At 43.0% G+C, this 18956-nt stretch overlaps 1 protein-coding gene across 2 annotated transcripts in view; it reads left to right on the forward strand.

Moving 5' to 3' along the window:
* Positions 1-202: 202 nt before the first annotated feature.
* Positions 203-18956, forward strand: part of BRAF (B-Raf proto-oncogene, serine/threonine kinase) — a 130508-nt gene continuing 111754 nt past the window's right edge. Inside the window, exon 1 of one of the 2 annotated variants that reach the window (XM_019544680.1) lies at positions 203-444. In XM_019544680.1, coding sequence (XP_019400225.1) covers positions 313-444 — 132 coding nt within the window. In that variant the 5' untranslated portion in view covers positions 203-312. The remainder of the gene's footprint in view (positions 445-18956) is intronic. The other variant, XM_019544679.1, reaches the window with a different exon arrangement.

Here is an 18956-nt window from a genome sequence, read left to right on the forward strand (position 1 = left end):
CCTAGGCAGAGGGGAGCCCTTTCGGGGGGAGGGGCCTGGAACGCCGCACGCCCTCCACCCCGGGCTGACGTGCGGCTGCGCCGTGACGTCAGGGTGTTCCCCGGTGACGTCACGCGGCCCATGCGCACTGGGCGCCACGGTCCTGCGGGGTGACGTCACGGGCGGGGGGGTGACGTGCCGGTGGCGCGGGCCGCTGGGAGCAGGCTGGTTCGGGTGCCCCCTCCCCCTCCCGCTACGGGTCGCGGCTGGGGGCGGCCCGGCTCCCCCGCCCCCTCCCTCTTTCCCTCCCGCGCCCGGGCGCTCCGAGCCAAGATGGCGGCGCTGAGCAGCGGCAGCAGCGCCGAGGGGGCCTCGCTCTTCAACGGGGACATGGAGCCTGAGCCGCCGCCGCCCGCCGGGCCCTGCTGCGCGGGGGGCAGCACCGAGCCGCCCGTGCCCGAGGAGGTGAGGCCGGCCGGGGCCCCTGACCCGCGGCTCCGCGGGGTCGCGCCCGGGCCTCCCACCGGGCAGCAGGTGACCGTGCCCCGGGGGGCCGCGGTCCTGGGGCTGGGGCCCCCGGGAAGGGAGCGACGGGGAAGTTGGGGTTGGGCATTAGGAGGAACTTTCTCTGAAGGAGGGGGGCAAAACACAGGTATGGGGGCCGAGGGGGGGTATTTCCAGGCTTGAGGTGGGGTTAAGTGTCAAAGCCTTGGCTGGGATGGTGAACTTGGGGCTGGTCCCGCTTTGAGCAGGGGTCAGGGTCAGTGAGGCCCCTTCCAGTCTCATTCTCTACATTTCCGTGGGAGCGCTTGGGTGGGGGCACGCAAGCCCTTAGCCCCCATGTCTTGCTGTCCCCAGACGAGCTGCTTGGGTGAGAAGGCCTCTTGTGGGCCAAGAGGGAGCGGAGGGAGTATCTGAAGTCCTGGACTGAAGCATCTGAGGTGGAGGATGTTCACCTGGAGTATCTGGGGGCATCTGCACCCCAAGACCTCCAGGCTTGGGCCTGCACATCAGATACTCCCAAAATAACTGGCAGGCAGGCATCCTAAGTCCCAGGAGGATGGGTCTGGGTGGCGGGTGTCACCAATTGTAGCACCGGACATGGGGCTCGGACTGATGGAGTTCAGCCTGCTCAGTTGACACGGTTTTTGGAACGATTGAGTTTTGCTTAAATTGATATGGTTTGGAGCTGGTTTGGCTGACTTGACCTGGAACAGGAAACATGCTTAGAAAGAAGGGCGCTGGGCTGGTGGGCAGGACACCTGCATTCTCTTTCCTGGTTCATGCATCTTCCTTTTCATGGCTTCGCAGTTGGGAAGAAAGAAAAGAGATGCTACCCACCTGGCTGTCAGGGTGATACTTAAATCTCTGCTGTCAGTAAAACATTGGGAGAAGCTGGGGTTGCAGGCAGTGTAGAAATGCAGGGTGCTTGGGTCTAAATTTCCTACCGCGGCAACAGTGAGTGGCCTGGTGCCACATGCATGGTCTGTTGTACAGCTGGGTTTAGAGTCCAGAAGTCCTGATCCTAGTCTAGTCCTTTTAATCAGTTAAAAAAATAACAATGGGGTGTTTGGGGAAGTTAAGATATATCCAGGTGGAGCCTCTTATTCAGGTCTAAACTACTTGTTGCCTTCATAACAGGAGTTAAATGTTGTTTAACTGGTGAACGTTCACTTCCCACCTGTATTCAATTTGTCTTCCTTTTCCTGTGTTCTCAGTGAACACATGCCTTGGTAAAACTTCAAAAGTTTGTATATTTGAGGAGCCTGGTTGCCGGAGTCCAGTGGGGACCCATGTTTTTTGCAGATTAACTCCACACCCTCCCCATGTGCCACTTGGATCCCTTTCTCCTGCCCAGTGTGCTGCTTAGCTTTCTGGTCCCTGCCTGTCCCCTCCCTTACCTGCCACCTGCCACACACAGAGGCTTCCTGTGCCACTCCTGAAACATGTGCTGCAGGTTGGCCACCCCTGCCTAAGTCACTGTAGTGCTGCCCTAAGTCATTAGACTTTACTTCTAGTCCTAAACTATTTAATTCAGATTTACTTTGTTAGTCAGTTGCCGTATTTCTTCCCCCAAAACACTTTAATATTTTGAATACTTTCAATTCAGAAGTATCAGTAGTTCACGGATATAGGTTATGTATCATACACCCTTAGGTACTGTGTTTTTACAGTATGCTGTACAGAGATGAGAACTGAGATGTATAAAATGGATCTCTGGCAGTGTTGGGGTTGCAACCTCAATCCCTTGTCTGTTAGTTCTTTCCTTCCAAGTCAAATCTCTTCACTCATCCTCTTATCACTTTTGTCTAACTCATTTTAATACCATTATTTTTTTTGTAGTAGACCATAGAGTAATTTCTGTAGTTGAAACTTTGCTAATGGCATGGTGAAAATTGAGACTTTATTCCATATAAGAAAAGAGGTTATAAAGTATAGTTTGAGTACTGAATGCCATACAAGTTGTGAAAATACTAAAGCTCTCATAAGTGACTCATAGCAGCTTTAATCTATTTGTGTTTTTGAATAATATTTATGAGGAGGAAAAATAGTGTAATCGTAAAATATAGAGATAAATATTACAACTATTTGCTGGTAACTGCTCTTGGACCTCTTTGCTTTAGGTAAGAGAATGGCTAGCATAGTAGAAAACCAGATTTTCATATCTAATAGACTGAAGAGGATGTAAATATTCTGTACCCAGGGTTTAAGAGAATAAGAGTTTTAAAAAGTAACTAAACAAACATTATGATTATGGCCAATGTTTCTTCATAACAAATGCACTTAATTTAGCTCAGGTTATGTCTTGGTTTTAAAAAACATTTGTTTTCCACTTGACCACATTCATCCAAAAATTGTAATATTGTAATTTAACCAAGAACACCTACTGTTTTTGTCTATGCTTTGCACACATCCTTTACAGTGGCTTGATGCACTGTGGGATAGGAAACCATTCTCTTCCTTCTCAAACTGTCTGCTATGCAGAAGGATAGTTAGTAGCCTCTTGTGCTTCTGTTGAGCTCCCCATCAAATAATTTCACTACAAAAATCTTTTTTTCTTAAAGATGATGAAAGTTTCAATTGAAAGTTCTTGCATAGAGCCCTATCAAAAAGTACGACTTCATTTGCTAGTCTCTGCATGTTGAACGGTTTCAGGAAAAAGCTGAAGGTCATCTCTCGTCCCTTTATGGATCAAATCTGAACTGTCTGAAACAGTACAGAAAATCTAGGTTTTTTTTTATAAGGTCTTCTACATTTTTATAATTTGCCAGCGTCTTTTGCCTACCTGTCATGTTATAGGTAGGGAAAAGAATTTGACTCTCTTATAAATCTGTAAAGTGAATATTTCAGGTTTTTTATTTTAGCATAGTAGCTAATCTGGAGCAAAAGCATAATGCTTTATTATGAGACCATTGGTTAAAGTTGCAGTAATCTATTTCCCAAATTTTAAGACTTGCGATTTTTGAGAACAAAATTATGCCTATGTTACTGTTAAGTCTGAGCACAACTTGAAGTTGTTGCTTTTGATTTTTGGTTCTGTAGCCGTAATTGTTGGGATAAAAACTGCTTTCATAATGAAGTGTTGTGTATATAGTACTTTGATAAAGTTAAGTATTTTTATAAAACAAAGTGTGTAGAACTGCAGAGAGAATAGCTAATGGCTAGTGTCTCGTTAATCTGAACCATAGTGCAGGTTTAACTCTTGTTACAGAGCTGTACATACATTGCAAAATAGTTACGTGCTTATGAAATATGCACTTCCTAGAGACACAGGGAGCTGCTGATCCTGGAGGCAAGTGCATTTAGGGGAGATTAGGTTAAAAAAACAAGGGCTGTTGGCAATGGGAGGAAAAGTAGAATTGACTAAACTCTGGGGTAAGCTTTTGGACTATAGAGTTTGTTTCATTTAGTTTGCTCCACTGCAGGATGGTTTCTTTGGGCAAGAGATCATTTGATATAGTGAAGAGTGTCAGGGGTTTCCTGTGAGGTACTTGGAGTGCATGGCAGCTGGGATTAAAGGCTTCATACCTTTCATTGTGGCTTATTTGCATATTTATTTAAATAATTCAAATTGGATCCCCTGTGCTTAGGATCAAACTCCAAAGTGCATTGTGCTATTTGAGAGAGACTTTTAACTTTTTAAAAACCTTTTTTACAAAAAACCCAAAAACAAATCCAAAAAAACCCAGAAGGTAAAAGTGAAAGAGCAAAAGTGTGTGCCTTTCCCTCCTTCATCCCCAGGGCTGTGTGTGAACCACTTGTCAGTAACAGAAATGCATGTATTACCAGAGATTGAAACCCCCTCCGCTAGCTGTCTGTCTTGCACCTTGAATACTTCTTCTTGGGGGCCCAGTGCAACACAAACTACTTCACGTTGTTGCAAAGTGGTGTCCAGACTCAAATGTAACATGCACCTAGACCAGGAAATAAAAGACTTGTAGGGCATCATTGAAGCCAGCCCCTGCAAGCTTGTTTCTGCAGCTCTTCAGGGTCATTTTGCTTTGGTCCAGCAGGAAGTTGGCCAGGCAGATCATGCTCCTGTTGGCTTCTTGGTGCAGGATCGAGAAATTGTATACTGTCCGGGAGAGGTCCAAGTCCAGTGCACCAAAGAGGGTGCTCTCAATAGCAAATAGTGGCCAGAACAGACGGCAGTCCAGGAAGGCATGGAAGAGAGTTTCCTCCACCACCTCCATGAAGAAAGGGCAGGCTGCTGACACCACCAGGTAAAAGTGGTGGACAAAGGTGCCCGTTGTTAGGACCCTGTGCAGCAGCTGCCACTGGAGGTCTCCAGTTCACTTGGTGAGAGAATTGAAATAAGAGGCTTGGGAATTCCCCAAAAGAGACCCAGAGCTGCTGGACTCCTGATGTTGATTAATGGTTGGGCATGATAAATTCACCCATGTCTAATTCATACATGCATAGAAACTTTAAAATAGCATACAAATGAGGAAATAAATCCAGGAAAGAAACTCTTTTTGTGACCTCAATAACAAATAAGTAGTGTGACTGTGAGGTGATACAGGCAGTCTAAAAAAAACCCCATTACTCTGTATTGTGGTAATGCCTAGAAGACCTATTATGCTAGGCACTGTGGAAACACAGAACAAAAACCAATCCCTAGTTGTGAGGTTATAGTTCGTGTAAATGTGCCTTGGAAGGCTACGGAGATTTAAATAATTTTTGCATTTAATTGCTCATATCATTTGGAGTACATCTTATTTTGACTCTTAACAGGGTTTCTTTTGTGTTCACTTACTGTATATGACGTGTGCTGAATGTGACCATAAATGTGCCTAACATTTAAATAGGATGTTCTACTTTAACTTAAGTTCAGCATGTAAAATATATTTGCTGAGAAGGAGGAGCAATTGGAACACAGCCTGGAAATACTTTTAGACATTAGCAGGTGTATTCCTGTATTAGGTGTTTCAAAAGGATTTCTTGCTACTTACAGTAGATTTGTTAGTTCAGTTATTTTAACAACTTATTTTGTTACCAGAAACTTGCTTTGCAAAAGTTTTGGCATCTCGACAGGTTTATATACATTTATATAATGTAAATTAGGTGGATAAAAGGCTTAGGTATCAGTGTTTTGACTGTGAGAGTTGACATTGGATACTTTGTTTTTTCTAATAGCTGGAGCTATTTCCACTCATATTTCTTTGTACTTCTATTAAACACAGGAATTCTCAAAAATGCATATCTAAGAAACTAACTAAGTATTCTTATTGTGGGAAGGGGGGAGGAAGAATGCAGATTTCAGACTTGTTTTTAAACCATTCCAAGAGTGTCTTTTTTGGACACCTGGTTTTATAGGAAAATTGAAGTATTTTTGGTTTTGGAAAAGGAATAAACTCTAAATCTGTTATTTCTCATGAAATATCCAGATTCTCTTCAGCTTTAGTGAGAAGATAACTTGAATTGAGTGAAAATTTAGCTTGTACTATTTCTGCTTGAGAGAAATATGTTTTTCACTTTTGAAACATTTTCCTGCCAAGTATAAGTTTACATAACAATATTTTCGGATTATTTCTTCTAGTGAAAGATAATGGTGCTGTACTAGATGCCTTCTTAATAATAGTACTCTACTGTGGTGTTGATCTTTACTACTCTTATTTGCATCACTGTAATTTCAAGACTAGACACCAGCATTGAAACTGTCTTCTTATTACCACTGACTGTTCATTAAAGCTGTTGTTCAGCTAGAACTCCCTGCAGACTTCAGGCTACTTTGAATCCCCTCCAGTATATTAGACCAGGGGTGTCAAAGGTATGAACTGTGAAGGGTTTCCAGAGACACTTGGAATTTGAGGGTGGGGCTGCCACTGGGTTGTCCTCTAAGGCAGTGGTCTCCAAACTTTTTTGATCATCACACGCACCCCTATCAGTAAAATTTTATGAGCACACACCTCCAATATATGTATATTAATATAAATAGAAGTTCTAATATTTTCTTCCTGCACCCCAATGGATTGTCTTGTGCGCACCCCACTTTGGAGACCACTGCTCTAAGGAGCTCCACAGTCTGAATGCAACCCATGGGCCCAGGTGAGGTTGATACCCATGTATTCTTAAGCATAATGGCAGGCTGCAGTACTCTTTCTGTATGGGAGGTTGTTTCAGGGTTTTGCTAGTTGTCTGCAGGAGTCAGGAAGAATTATTTCCCTTCTTGAATGCTTTATAGCATGGCTGTCCAATGTCTGAGTAGCTAGAGGCCATATGAAGAAGCTAGAGGGGCCTCTCTGGTTAATTCTAGCTGCTCTAGCTACTTCTGAGTAGCTAGAGACTGCATGGGCCACACGTAACCTGGGCAAGGGATTTGTGGACCACTTGCTACACTGTGTGATGCCCCCCTTCACCACACTGCACAGGCTGCTGATGTGGTGTGTGAGCCCTCCCAAGCCTCACTCCTCCTCCATGTTCTTTCCTACATGGATATGCCACACTATACAGGTCCAACCCCTCCCCCCCCCCATTAGTATTTTAACAATGCCCTTGTTTCTCTGGTTTTTTACCTGTTGACCATGGTAGGATGTGCTCGGCTTTGTAACAAGCTTTATGATGCGAGCAGAGTTTCTGCGGATAACTTTTAGGACTCTGAGTCTGTCATTGCCTGCCAGTGGAGCGGACTGGGCCTATGCATCTGTTATTCCTGTGCCCTCAGATGTGTTGTTGACTTTTCCAGAGCCCTAGCTCTGTGGCTGCTGTGGACTTGTAGTTCATTCTTCATGATGTAATAATTGAAGCATAGACATGTAGGCATAAGTGTTCCTGAACACAATGCTTTATTTTAGCTGGCACAAGAAACAGCAGATCTAGACAAAATCCTAAACACACCAATATGTGTATTTTCCTGCTTCAGTTTTTTGTCCTTCCTGCTCTTGACTTCAGATGTAGAAGTCAGAGCCCATTAAGGAGTCCAGGATTCCACCTCCTGCTTACAGCTTTCCTTTCATATCATAGAGTCTTTATAGCTCTTGTGCAGACAGTTTACTTCTGCAGTGGCTAATCCCACAGCTAAACGGGCCCTCCTCACTTTTGTTTAGTATGGCCTTGTCTGTCTCTCCACTAAGCTTTCTAGATCTGAGAGTTCCCTTCCTAACTCTTCAGTTGTCCTGCCTACTCCCCCTCCCCTTTAAAGCTGTATTAGTACTTGTTTTTTTGGTTTGGTTTTCCTGTGAGAGAATTCAAATTCAACCCTAGCAGATAAGCTGGCATTGCAGTCACTGTTGTAGCTTCAAAATCATAGGCTTTTGTTTGAAAAAAATAAGCAGGTTTTACAGGTTTTTGGTGAAAGTTGGCTATTTTGATGGTTATTTGAGGATATTCCTTAGCAAAATGCATTGTGAGTAGGTTGTTGATACCCTTTGTTAGAGAAGAGCTGTTTGCTTAGTGTCCTTTATGCCTACAGAGCCTACTAGAGATGCACTATAGCTTGCTTTAACATATCCAACAGCACCTAGTAAGCAGATACAGTCACTAACAAAGGAAATTGTATGTACGGTCAATAATGCTGAATAGTTTGATTATTAGGGATTCCTTAGAACAAGAACTTAACATCTGGAAAAGGTTCTACAGATTATAGTTCAAGTACAACATTTTGAAACCCTTGAACACAGTTATCAGTAAGTTAAATATGAAACTGTTCTGTTAGAGTTACCTGTTTTCTGCAAATTTATTTTAAAAATATATAAATGGTTGCATTAGATCAGTGTTTCCCAACCAGTGTGCCAAGGCACAAAACTATGCCGTCAGAAATGAACAGGTGTGCCACGGAACTTCGCCATGGCAATGAGCTGCAATAGGTGTGATGATGGGGAATGCCTTAACAGGTGTGCTGTGGAAAATTTTTATTAATGTAAGTGTGCCTTGGGCTGGAAAAGGTTGGGAAACACTGCATTAGATGATGGGTTTGATGACTTTTTGTTTGTTTCTGGTAATTTGATATAAAATGTTCCCTGTATATGACAAGTTTTTTGAGGCATGTCAGAAGTTAGAATAGTAAACCTCATTTTCCTATTGTCGTCTATAAACTCCTTTTCTAACAATGTTTGAAAAACTCTGCAAAATTAACATTTAGATATAATAAGCACTTGATTAATTTTCCACAATGTTTGCAGTGATTCTGCTGTATTTTTTACTTTTATGACTGCTGGAATTTTTGAAAAGGTTAAGAGGGGTCAAGTGTTCAAGATTTGGTTTGGGCACATACGGTTGCTTTTCTGATTGTCGCAGAAATTTACAGTTTTTTTATATATATATATATATATTTTTTTCTTCCATATTTAACATGATTTTCTTAACCTAATCAGCTGTTGGGGATCTCTTGGATCTGTGCATCCATCTTCTTGGTTGAATCAAATTATAACCTGATACAGCTTTCAACATAGGTTATCTTTCAAAATGTTATAGTTTTAATTTAAAAAAAAATGATAATGCTTGCAAATCTTTGTAAAATTAAAACAAAATATTTTTCTTCTGCCTGTTTATCTTAAGATCATTTTGAAGCATAGTATAAATTACTGTATTCTCCAGTCTAGCATTTGGGTAGCTGCAGGATTTGTTTTTTCTACCAGATTCTCTGTACTAATAGATTTCCAGTTTGCTTAGACAAACATGTAATTGGCTCGGACAAACAAACAAACAAAACACCCCCATCCCTTCTACCTTAGTTAAAATGCCCCCCCTATTGCTTTTCTTTTTCAGTTTCCCCAAATAAAATGGTCCTTTGCACCCTTTAAGGATGACTGGAGTGCGTTAGGACAAACTGGAAACATTATTTTCCAGAATAATTTTTTTCTGTTCCTTCCTCCCTCTACAGGCAGGTTGCAAATACTTAACAACTTAAAAACAGCATGCAGTCCCCACTAAATGTTAATTAACTACCCTTGTTGCTTTTGTACTCTGTAAACAGTGTGGTCCAGTAGAAAAATGTGGGATTGCAAGTTGGGAGACTGGAGTTCTGTCAAGTTTTGCCTTTTCTGCAGTCATGAATAATTCACTTCAATTTGTCAGTTCACTTACCTCTAAAAAGGGGGTAATCACTGTTTTGTTATTGTGCTTTGAGATTTATGGAATGAAAATCTGTAGAAAGAAAGAGAACAGAGTATATAAAACCTAAGTAGTCTTAATTGGAAGTGTCAAATATTTCTTAGCTAAGAATGAAAAATGATAAATAAATCACTCCACTTGATTTTGCTCTTTTTTCTCTCCCTTTCCTCCTGACATGTTTAGGCCAGAATATACTCGCAAAACACAATAATAGTTTGTGTGGGGTGCCCTTTGAGGGCTGAACAGATTAGGTCAGTGGCTTCTGACCTTTTTAGACTTAAGGCACCCCTGTAATTTTTCTCATTTTAGTATCATCCTATTTCAAGACTAATTCATTTTTTTCCTTTGCTTATTATCCTCTTGAACCCCAGAGCACTGTTAAAAGAATCTTGTGGCATGGTAGGGCAGGCTGCAGCAGACTGGGCACCCCTGAGAACATGGTAGTGGTGGTGGATGGTGCTCGGTGCTGGCAGGGGCTGGTTGGCAGAGCAGATTGGGGGGAGGGTCACTTGACCCCTGAATGGGGCAGCTGCCCCTGCAGGAGGTAGAAGGGGGTGACAGTGGCTGCTGGTGCAGAGACTGGTGTCAGATGAAGGTGGTAGGGGCAGGAACCTTCTAAGCCCTGCCCTCTCCTTGCCTGCCCCCTCCCTGCCTGGAGTCTATACCTGACTGTAATACGTGTGACCCCTACCGTAGCTGCTGCCCTTCTAGGGACTTGAATGATGGACTGTTCCCCTCAGCCTCTCCCACTATCTCCTGGAGCGTTGGAAGAATGGGAAAAGGAACCAGGATGGAAAAAACACTCATCTGCCGTATCTTTCTGCCTGCCTCCAGCAGAGCATGGCACTTGGAGTACAGGGGTTTGATGCAGAGCCTGCCAGAAGGGTGGAGCACAATTGTTCCCCTGCTCCTTTGATGCTCCTGGAGCTGGTGGGAGGGGCTATGAGGAGTGATGCTGCGACACTGGCAGGTGTAAGCATAGGTGGATTTAGGATTTTGAAAAGAGGGGTGCAGATGGTATGGCACATCATCATGGTGTATAACACAATGCATATTTTTATAAAGTTAAACTACAAGCTTTAGTAATAAGCTAGTGGCCTAGAGCTAGCTGTATTAGTCAGTTAAAGGTCAGAACAAAAACAAATATAAAAATACTAGTATATACATTCATTTGCTATATCATTTATTATGTATGAAAAACCTAACATACTGGGCAAAAAATAATTTTAAAAAAATGTTGTTTCATTGGTTCTGCAGTCATTAGAATTAAACAGACCTCACTTTTCAGATTTGTGAAACAAAATCTAGCCGTCTTGACAGTGCATCCAGTGCTTCACTGAAAATTCCCCTCCTCCTTGCCCCAAACACCTGAGCTAATGTTTTTCGCTAGGGTAGAAAACAGTTTGCAAGGCTGTGAAATAGGAGCTTCTTTGCCAGGAGCAGCTAACAGATCAGAAATGCAGAAGAAAGGCTAGTTTGTTTAGTGGAACATCAGGACCATTTAAAAGAAGAAAAGGTCATCAAGACCTGTGGAATAAAGAGTTTAGAAGGAATTGGGTAGATTATAAACCTTGAGGTCAGTTGGCTCAGTCACTGCTGCCTAGGGATGTAAATACTGATTAATTAAATACCCATTTAAACTCCCCTAATGTTATCCATAAAATGGTTAACTGATGACACATATCTACTGGGGGCCGGCCCCTGCCTGTACTCACTTGTTCTCCAGCCGCAGCAGCAGGCTGGGAAAGCCCCTTGCCTGCTGCTGCCATGGCAGCTTTATGGGGCTTTGCTGGGCTTGCTGCTGCTGCTGCTTCCTTCAGCTAGTCCCAGCCCTCAGTGCTGGCAAGCAGCAGTAGGCTGGGAAAGCACCTTGTCCACTGCTGCTGTGTTTGGGGGCTGTGGCTGCAAGTGGCTGCACCAGAGGCTGTGGAGCCCAAGCTTGGCTTATTGCTGGCAGCAGATGCAGGCATGCCTCTGGCTGTATGACAGAAAAGTCATGAGGGCCCCGATTCTTCTTGTGACAGTTCAGCCCTGGCCCCTTCTCTGCTATCTGCCCCGAGGTGCACATGGCATCTTCTACCAGCAGTGATCTGGGCCAGGGCTCTGTGGACCCTGGTGCAGCTGCTTGGTAGCTTCCTGCTGTGAGTGGTTTGGGCTTGGTGGTATGTGGCAGGGGTCTGTCTGGAGCCTGGGCTGGCCATGGCAGGTAATAGGGAGGCTACAAGCAGCTGCATTGGGGTCTGCAGAGCCCTGGCCTGGCTCATTCCCAGTACTGGGTGCATGCATGCCTTGAGGCAGATGGTGGGAAAGAGGCCAGGGTTGCACTGCAGCAAGAAGGATCGGGCCCCTAAAGACTCCCCTGCTGTTTCCATCATACTAGGTACTAGTTCCCCCCCCCTCCCCCTTCTGTTCCTTCTCACACTTCCCTCCTGCCTGCCCTGTTGCCTTCAGGTGTACTGTGCAGCTTCCTTTCCCTTCTCTCCCCCCCCACCCCCCAGCCCCTTCCCTGCTGGAGTGCTCTCTGCCCTGTACTAAGCAATAACCAGTAAAGTAGTACTAGCTTTCAATATATGAATGGTTACATGTTTCTATTCATACTGCTGCCTGAATAGAAATGCTGCTGTTACTGCTATAGAGTTGGTTTTAAACTTTGGTTGCACCAGGATTCAAAGGTCGGGAGGTGATTACACCTCTGCACCCCTCTCTGGATCTGCCTCTGGGAGTATGGTGCCTGGAGTGCAGAAGAGCCAGGATTTACCTCCTCTCATAGGGGCCAGGTGTCATAGCACCCATTGAAGTATCTTGCGGCTCCACAGGGTGCTGTGCCACTCTGGGTAAAAATCACCACATTAAATTTTTGATTTGTGTTGTCCAGTATTTAAGATATTTGGAAGCTTTCGCTTCAATGATTTTGATAGTTATAGTTCTCTGCCCTGTCAATTTGGAAGCAATAGTGCTAGGAGTAGAATACGACTTTTAGTTCAGGTTGATTTTAATTTTTTTTTTTTTTGGGGTCCTTGCCAGTGTAATTAGTAAGGCTGCTCTGTTTGATTAGAGCATGCTTCTAAAATGTGTGCATGTGGCTGCTTTACTGGGTGGCTGTCCATTAGTTCTAATGAATGTTTGAGTTTTAATGGAAGGAATTGAAAGTCTGGCAATAGGACAATAGCTTCTGCAGTGTTAAATTTGGAGCAAAATGACCTGTTTTATGACAGCTAGCTCTCTTAGTGCCGTATTGTAAGTTTTGCTCTTCTCAACCAAATTAAGAAAATTGATCAGTGTTTATATCCTAGTTTTGATGACTAATTTTGCTGTCACTTTTTTAATAGCCATTCAGAGAGATTTCAAATCTTCCTTAGTCTACTTTAAACTAGTTTATGTTCAAGCCAGCATGAATGAAATGGTCTTCACCAACATTTAATCTAGGCATTTACCTGTTTCTTATTGTGACAGAATTACTGCCCATGAACAAACATGTTTAATGAAAATGCAGGAAATATAGCACCTGGAAGGGACTTTGGATGCTAAACTATATCTGCAGAATTAGCTATAGCATGTTATTGTTTAATGATCTAAGTGAAAGAAATATTAATACCTACGGTTGATATTCCTGTCTACAAACTGCTGTTTAATAGGCAGTCATCAATTACTGTAATCTCTCATCTAATGATGTTTTTCAGAGAAATGTTCTTACACAAAGCAAATATCAGAAGACAGAGGCTGAAGAAAGAAATGAAAGTGAAGTTAAAGTGTAAATACTGAGATTATTGGTTAAACTCTTATTTGTGGGGGGAAAGAGAGATTGCAGATTATAGAAGTATCCATATCTGCTTCAAAGGTGAAACTTGCACCTTGTCTTCATACTGATTTTTTTTTTTTAATTTAATTAAACTTTTTCTTTTTTATAATTGTCAAAACAAACAAGGCAACCCATGTCTGATAAGGTTATGAATATGGAAAAAAGTGACAAATGAACTACTTCAAAAGATTCATCCAGATTAGGAGCAGAACTTGGTAGGGGGTACCCACAGTTGCCTTTAGAATGAAACAGGAAAAAACTGTAAATTACAAATACCTGTTACTTTTGGTCCTGTAAACGCATCAAAGAGGACTAATAGCATTTTGCAAACAAAATTTGAGTAGCTGTCATTCGATGCCCTGATAATGAAAGAAATCCTGAAATAAGAGACAGCAAACTTTAGTTACAGTAATGTAAATTTTACTAAGGCTCACATTAGACTTGCCCTCTTCCCTTTCAGTAGGGTTCCTGTTTTTGCTGTGTGAAAATGATTGTTTCTATGGTGTTTGTGACATCTTCTAATACGATGAGAGGGGAGACAGCAGAGGTAGTGGGCCAAACTATTAGCTAAGTATATGAACTAGCAGATGTGGGGCTTGTCCGTATTATAGAGGTGCACTGACTTAGCTAAGTTAACAGAACCATTTACAGTGCTAGGGACAGTTACCACCAGCTGCCCAAATTATATTAGCTAAGATGACAGAAGCTTTCTTTTTTCTCTGTCATGGTAACTGTTGGGGTTTTGCTAACATTACATCAGCTCAGGGGGGGCGGGGGGGATAGTCTCTTTCTATCCTGTCCCAAAACAGTGCTGTGGTCTATCAGAGTACTGATCCTTTGGGTGACTAATAATATAGCTATAATATGACACATTACCATGCACTTAAGAGTACATGCCATTATAGTATGATACTTAAACTCTTTCACCAAGTTGTAGCCCTCCGTCTCTTATTGTTACTTCCTCTTTGACCTCCACTGGGGGATGGTAATGAGTTTGTATGGTGCAAGCAGAACTATAATTGGCTAGTAAGACTTGGCCTTTATGAAAATGCTTACAGACAAAAGAGCAGTAACAAATGGAGGAAAATTCCATCTGGAAACTCACGAGTACTGAACTGCTTAGCTCAGGAGCGCTCAACGCCAGGCTCAAATCTGGCCTAAAGAACCCTGGTATCCAATTTGTGGTTCCCCATAGATCAGGAAATTTGGTGGTGGTGAGCACTGGCAATTAATATTGCAACCGCTCTCCTGCTGCCAAATTCCCAAGACCTAAGAATCCAGCTCGGGGTTGGGGCTGGGCCATGCCGCCTTACCCCTATGTGCCAGGGGTGGGAACTGCCCATCCGGCCCACAGGGCAAAAAGATTGAGCACTGCTGGTCTACTGGTGACAAGTAATTGGGGAATATTAATATAGCTGTTGCTATCTTACTTCATTAAGAGCAATTGCCATGGAAAATGGGTGCAGGGGAGATTGCCTTTTTTTTGAAGTTTTCTTTATTGGTGTGCCAGTAAATCACTCAAATGATCTGCAGTTTATAAATTTCAATCTGCACGGAACTTTTTCTTTTCATGGAGCAAGAGAGACCTTTCCCTTCCTCCAGTAATTGTGGGTACAACATCATCTAACATGGGGGATAGTCACCAGATCTTGTATGTTGCTTTTTTCTTGCTTGAAAAATTAAACTGATTCATGCTCAGAGTAAAACTCTACCCCTGAGTGTGCGCCACCAAATTTCATATCCCAAGCCTTTTAGAGCAGCACTCTACAGCCCTCAGACCAGATCTGCCCTCCATGGAGCCCAGGAGCTCTGGTGGTGGTCTTGCAGCAGGGGAATCTGGCCTGCTGCCTGAAAATGTTGCTAACTTACGTTCTTGAGTACTGTGGTCTTCACTGTATGGAGTTGCTGTAAGCTCTTTTAGTGTCTTCATTGCTTCACGAGCACCGCCAGGAGTGACCAGGAATAACGGTCACAAGCTGGCAGAGGGTAAGTTTAGGTTAGATATCAGGAGGCGCTACTTCACGGTCAGGGCGGCTTGGGTCTGGAATCAGCTTCCAAGAGAAGTGGTGTTGGCCCCTACCCTGGGGGTCTTTAAGAGGAGGTTAGGTGAACATCTTGCTGGGGTCATTTGACCCCAGTATTCTTTCCTGCCATGGCAGGGGGTCGGACTAGATGATCTGCTCAGGTCCCTTCCGACCCTAGAAACTATGAAACTACGATGACTTAGAGTAGGTAGTTCTTTTTGATTACTTCACAAAACTAACATATGAAGACTATCCACAGTGGTTAAGTGTAACTGCATCTGGAACCTGGATCTTCTGGCTCTCTCTGTAGCTGCATTAGTTTGTCACCTTCATTGCAGCACTATTTAGAAAGGGGAATCAGACCCCACTTAAATCTTGACAGTAGTCATATAGCAGCCTTGTTCCCACAACTACTTCCTTCATGGTCCAAAGGTAGTTTTCTCTCCCAGTTTGTTACCAAATCCAGTTGTATGTAGCTTTTAAATACTGTAGTAATTTTCCATGATTAGTCATCAGACTCTAAACAGTTTGGTATTTGATGTAGTGTAAGGAAATACTCTTGAAATAACTGTAAATAAATGCATCTGAAAGGATAATATGATTAATGTTGATAATTGGAGACACAGTTTGGGTTACCGAGTATGGAGTATTTCTTATAAGACAGTTGGATAATGTTTTTCCTCTCCCACTGCCAACACTTACATGCATACTAGGGCTGTGTGAAGCTTCGGGTGCTGATTCAATTTGGAGGTGATTCGGCTCAGTTCAGCTGCTGAATCTTTGAATCTGAATTGAATCAGGAAACCAATAAATCAGGAGCCACAGGGAGCTTTACCTGGACTTCATGCTGGTAAGTAGGGGGCAGGCCAGGCTGGAGGAGGGGGGAGGGGACCATGGGGGGACCCCTACCAGGCCTCATCTCCTGCCTGTTCCCCCAGCGCCCTGAGTGCCCCCTGATCCCTGCCCGCTCTCCCAGCCCCATCAATGGCTGCCCTGCCTGGCCCCAGGGTACTGGCTCTTCAAAATTTTTTTAAAAACCCCTGCATTCACCCATAGTTGTTGTCAGGGCTTCTGGGGGCCCATGGCAGAGGCCCCTTTGAAGTGAGGGGCAGTGGAGATCGCCTCCCCCTGCCTGGCAACAGCCAGCAAATACTAGGCTTTTTATTTTATTTTTTTAAAGAGCCGGGATGTTGGGGCCGGGTGGGGCAGCCATTGATGGTGCTGGCATAGCAGGGAGGGGACGGGGCGTCTGTTTGATTCGGCGACAGCCAAATCTCTAATTCAGATTCGGCTGAATCGATTTGGGACAGTGATTCAAATCACTGTTCCCCGACTTGGTCAAATCTGAAGCGAATACTAGTTGCTCTGCCCAGGCCCAATGCATGCATACATACAAAGAACAATCAAGCTTGTAGACACAATGTTAAAACGTATCTCTTTGAAAGTCTTTGGGTCTGCCTAGATTAAATGAATACATTGTTAGAGGGACAAGGATTACATAAATGATAGTTGTGATGGTTGTCCTAACCACGGTAGAGCATATCCATGCTGCATCTGAGTTTGAAAAAGCCCTTGTTCCCTGTTAATATATGGTTCTTCCAATTTCTCTTGTGTCAGGACTTCTAGAATTTCTACACAGTCTTTCACAGTTCTGTGGAACTTGTAAGAAACTTGGAACCCAAAAGAGACTTATTTAAGTATTTATTAGATGTTTCTCCAGGCATTGTTGACCTTGGTGTAGAGAAAGAGTTAACCATATTAATCTGAAGTTAGACAGAAGGAAGGGCAGTGTGGCACTTTTTAGACTAACTTATTCACAGTCATGAGCTTTCATAGGCTACAGCCTATTTTGTCAGATGTTTGTTTGTCATTTGTTAACATGAATTTCACCATAGAATGCTCAAGATATTTAAGGTGCAAAACTGATCTTTCAGTTGTTGGTCTTGCGTATGCTGATGTATGCTTTAAAGATCTTTTTACAGAGGAGAGGTGACTGGTTTCCTACAAATCTCTCATTGAAGATTTGGTCCCTCTCAACATGGTCTAGTGGGGCTACAGAATTTGGCTTAAATAACCTAACAAACGGATTAAGAAAATCTGCCTTCTCCTGGCAAAAAATAAATTAATTAAAAATAAAATATATAAATATGTGCGGACACACACACGCACACTTGACCCCATGCCACTAAATTAAAGCAGAAACATTTAATTTAGCTATACTTCTGCATAAAAGACAGAGGCATTATGTATATAAAGGATGCAGTAATTTTCATAGAAGAAGCACAAATGACAAATATGTAATAATTGAACTACTTCTGAGTCAGGTGACTTGCTATGCTCTCTCTATTTTTGCCAGTACATGTGTGGAGAGAATTTGGCCTAATCACTGGTTGCATCATAGGTTACTTACAGGGGAGTGCTAATAATTCTGGTTGTTTTCTGGTTGTTTTATGTTTTGATTATTCTAGAGAATAGGTGCAACACATTATGTGCTTACCTAGTTTGTATCCAATTGTATAATTGTTCTTTTATCCAACAATGTGTTCTGTAACCTTAAGCAGGCCTTATAAAGATTTTTTTTAAGGGTCAAAAATAGGATTTTTTTTTTTTTCTAGCAAAACATAGCTCCCAGGATGGAATGATCTCCAGAACTGTTGGAGCTTGTAGACTGAATTTTCCTTCGGATAAATGGAAGGAGATGGTGCACTTGGTTGTACTGCTGGGGACAATTGTTTTCATTCTAAAGACAGGTGACAAGATCGAACGGTCGCGAACTTCTCCATGACCGTTTCAGGCTGGATATGAGGAAGAACTTCTTTCCTGTGCAAGCCTCCAAGGTTTGGAATAGACTGCTGCCGGAGGTCGTTCAAGCACCTACCTTGAACACCTTCAAGAGACATTTGGATGTCTATCTTGCTGGGATCCTATGACCCCTGCTGACTTCCTGCCCTTTGGGCAGGGGGCTGAACTTGATGATCTTCTGAGGTCCCTTCCAGCCCTAATGTCTATGAAAGCTATGAAATAAACATCTGGAAAGTTGGATTTTTCAACATAGATGGTAACATGGCAATATGTCATGCTGAGAACCCTGTCTGGCCATGAGGCTTTCTTAACAAGATGCTATTGATGATATCATATCAACCTAACAGAGGTTACTGTGGCCAGCAGATTTTAGAAAGAATCCAAGTCTTGAGAATAGCCCCGATGTCCCCAGTTGTAACTGCATTGTGCATACAACGCTTAAAGAGGCTGTCTGGTTATTATGACCAGTTGTGGTAGTCATCTTAAACCAAGCGTGGCTCATAATCTCTGCAAAGCACTGGCTTGCTTAGGATCAAACTGAAGTTGAGAGAGAACTGAGAGTCCCTCAGTCAAAATTAAAGTAATCTTAGATTTTTCCTGACTGGGATGCAATGTATCTGTATAAAGCTTAATTTTCAAAAATTGCTCTTTGTACACCTGGTATAGGTGACCTGATACCCCCCAAAAATGGTCCATTCAAGCAGGTAGACTAATTATGGCTCATCAGAAACTCTGTGAATATTGATTGGATGGCATTCCACAGAATACTCCTACCAAGTATACTTCTCAACAAAGAAAAA

This window comes from Crocodylus porosus, unplaced genomic scaffold, assembly GCF_001723895.1.
Source record: "Crocodylus porosus isolate Cpor-Errol unplaced genomic scaffold, CroPor_comp1, whole genome shotgun sequence".
Taxonomy (NCBI): Eukaryota; Metazoa; Chordata; order Crocodylia; family Crocodylidae; genus Crocodylus; species Crocodylus porosus.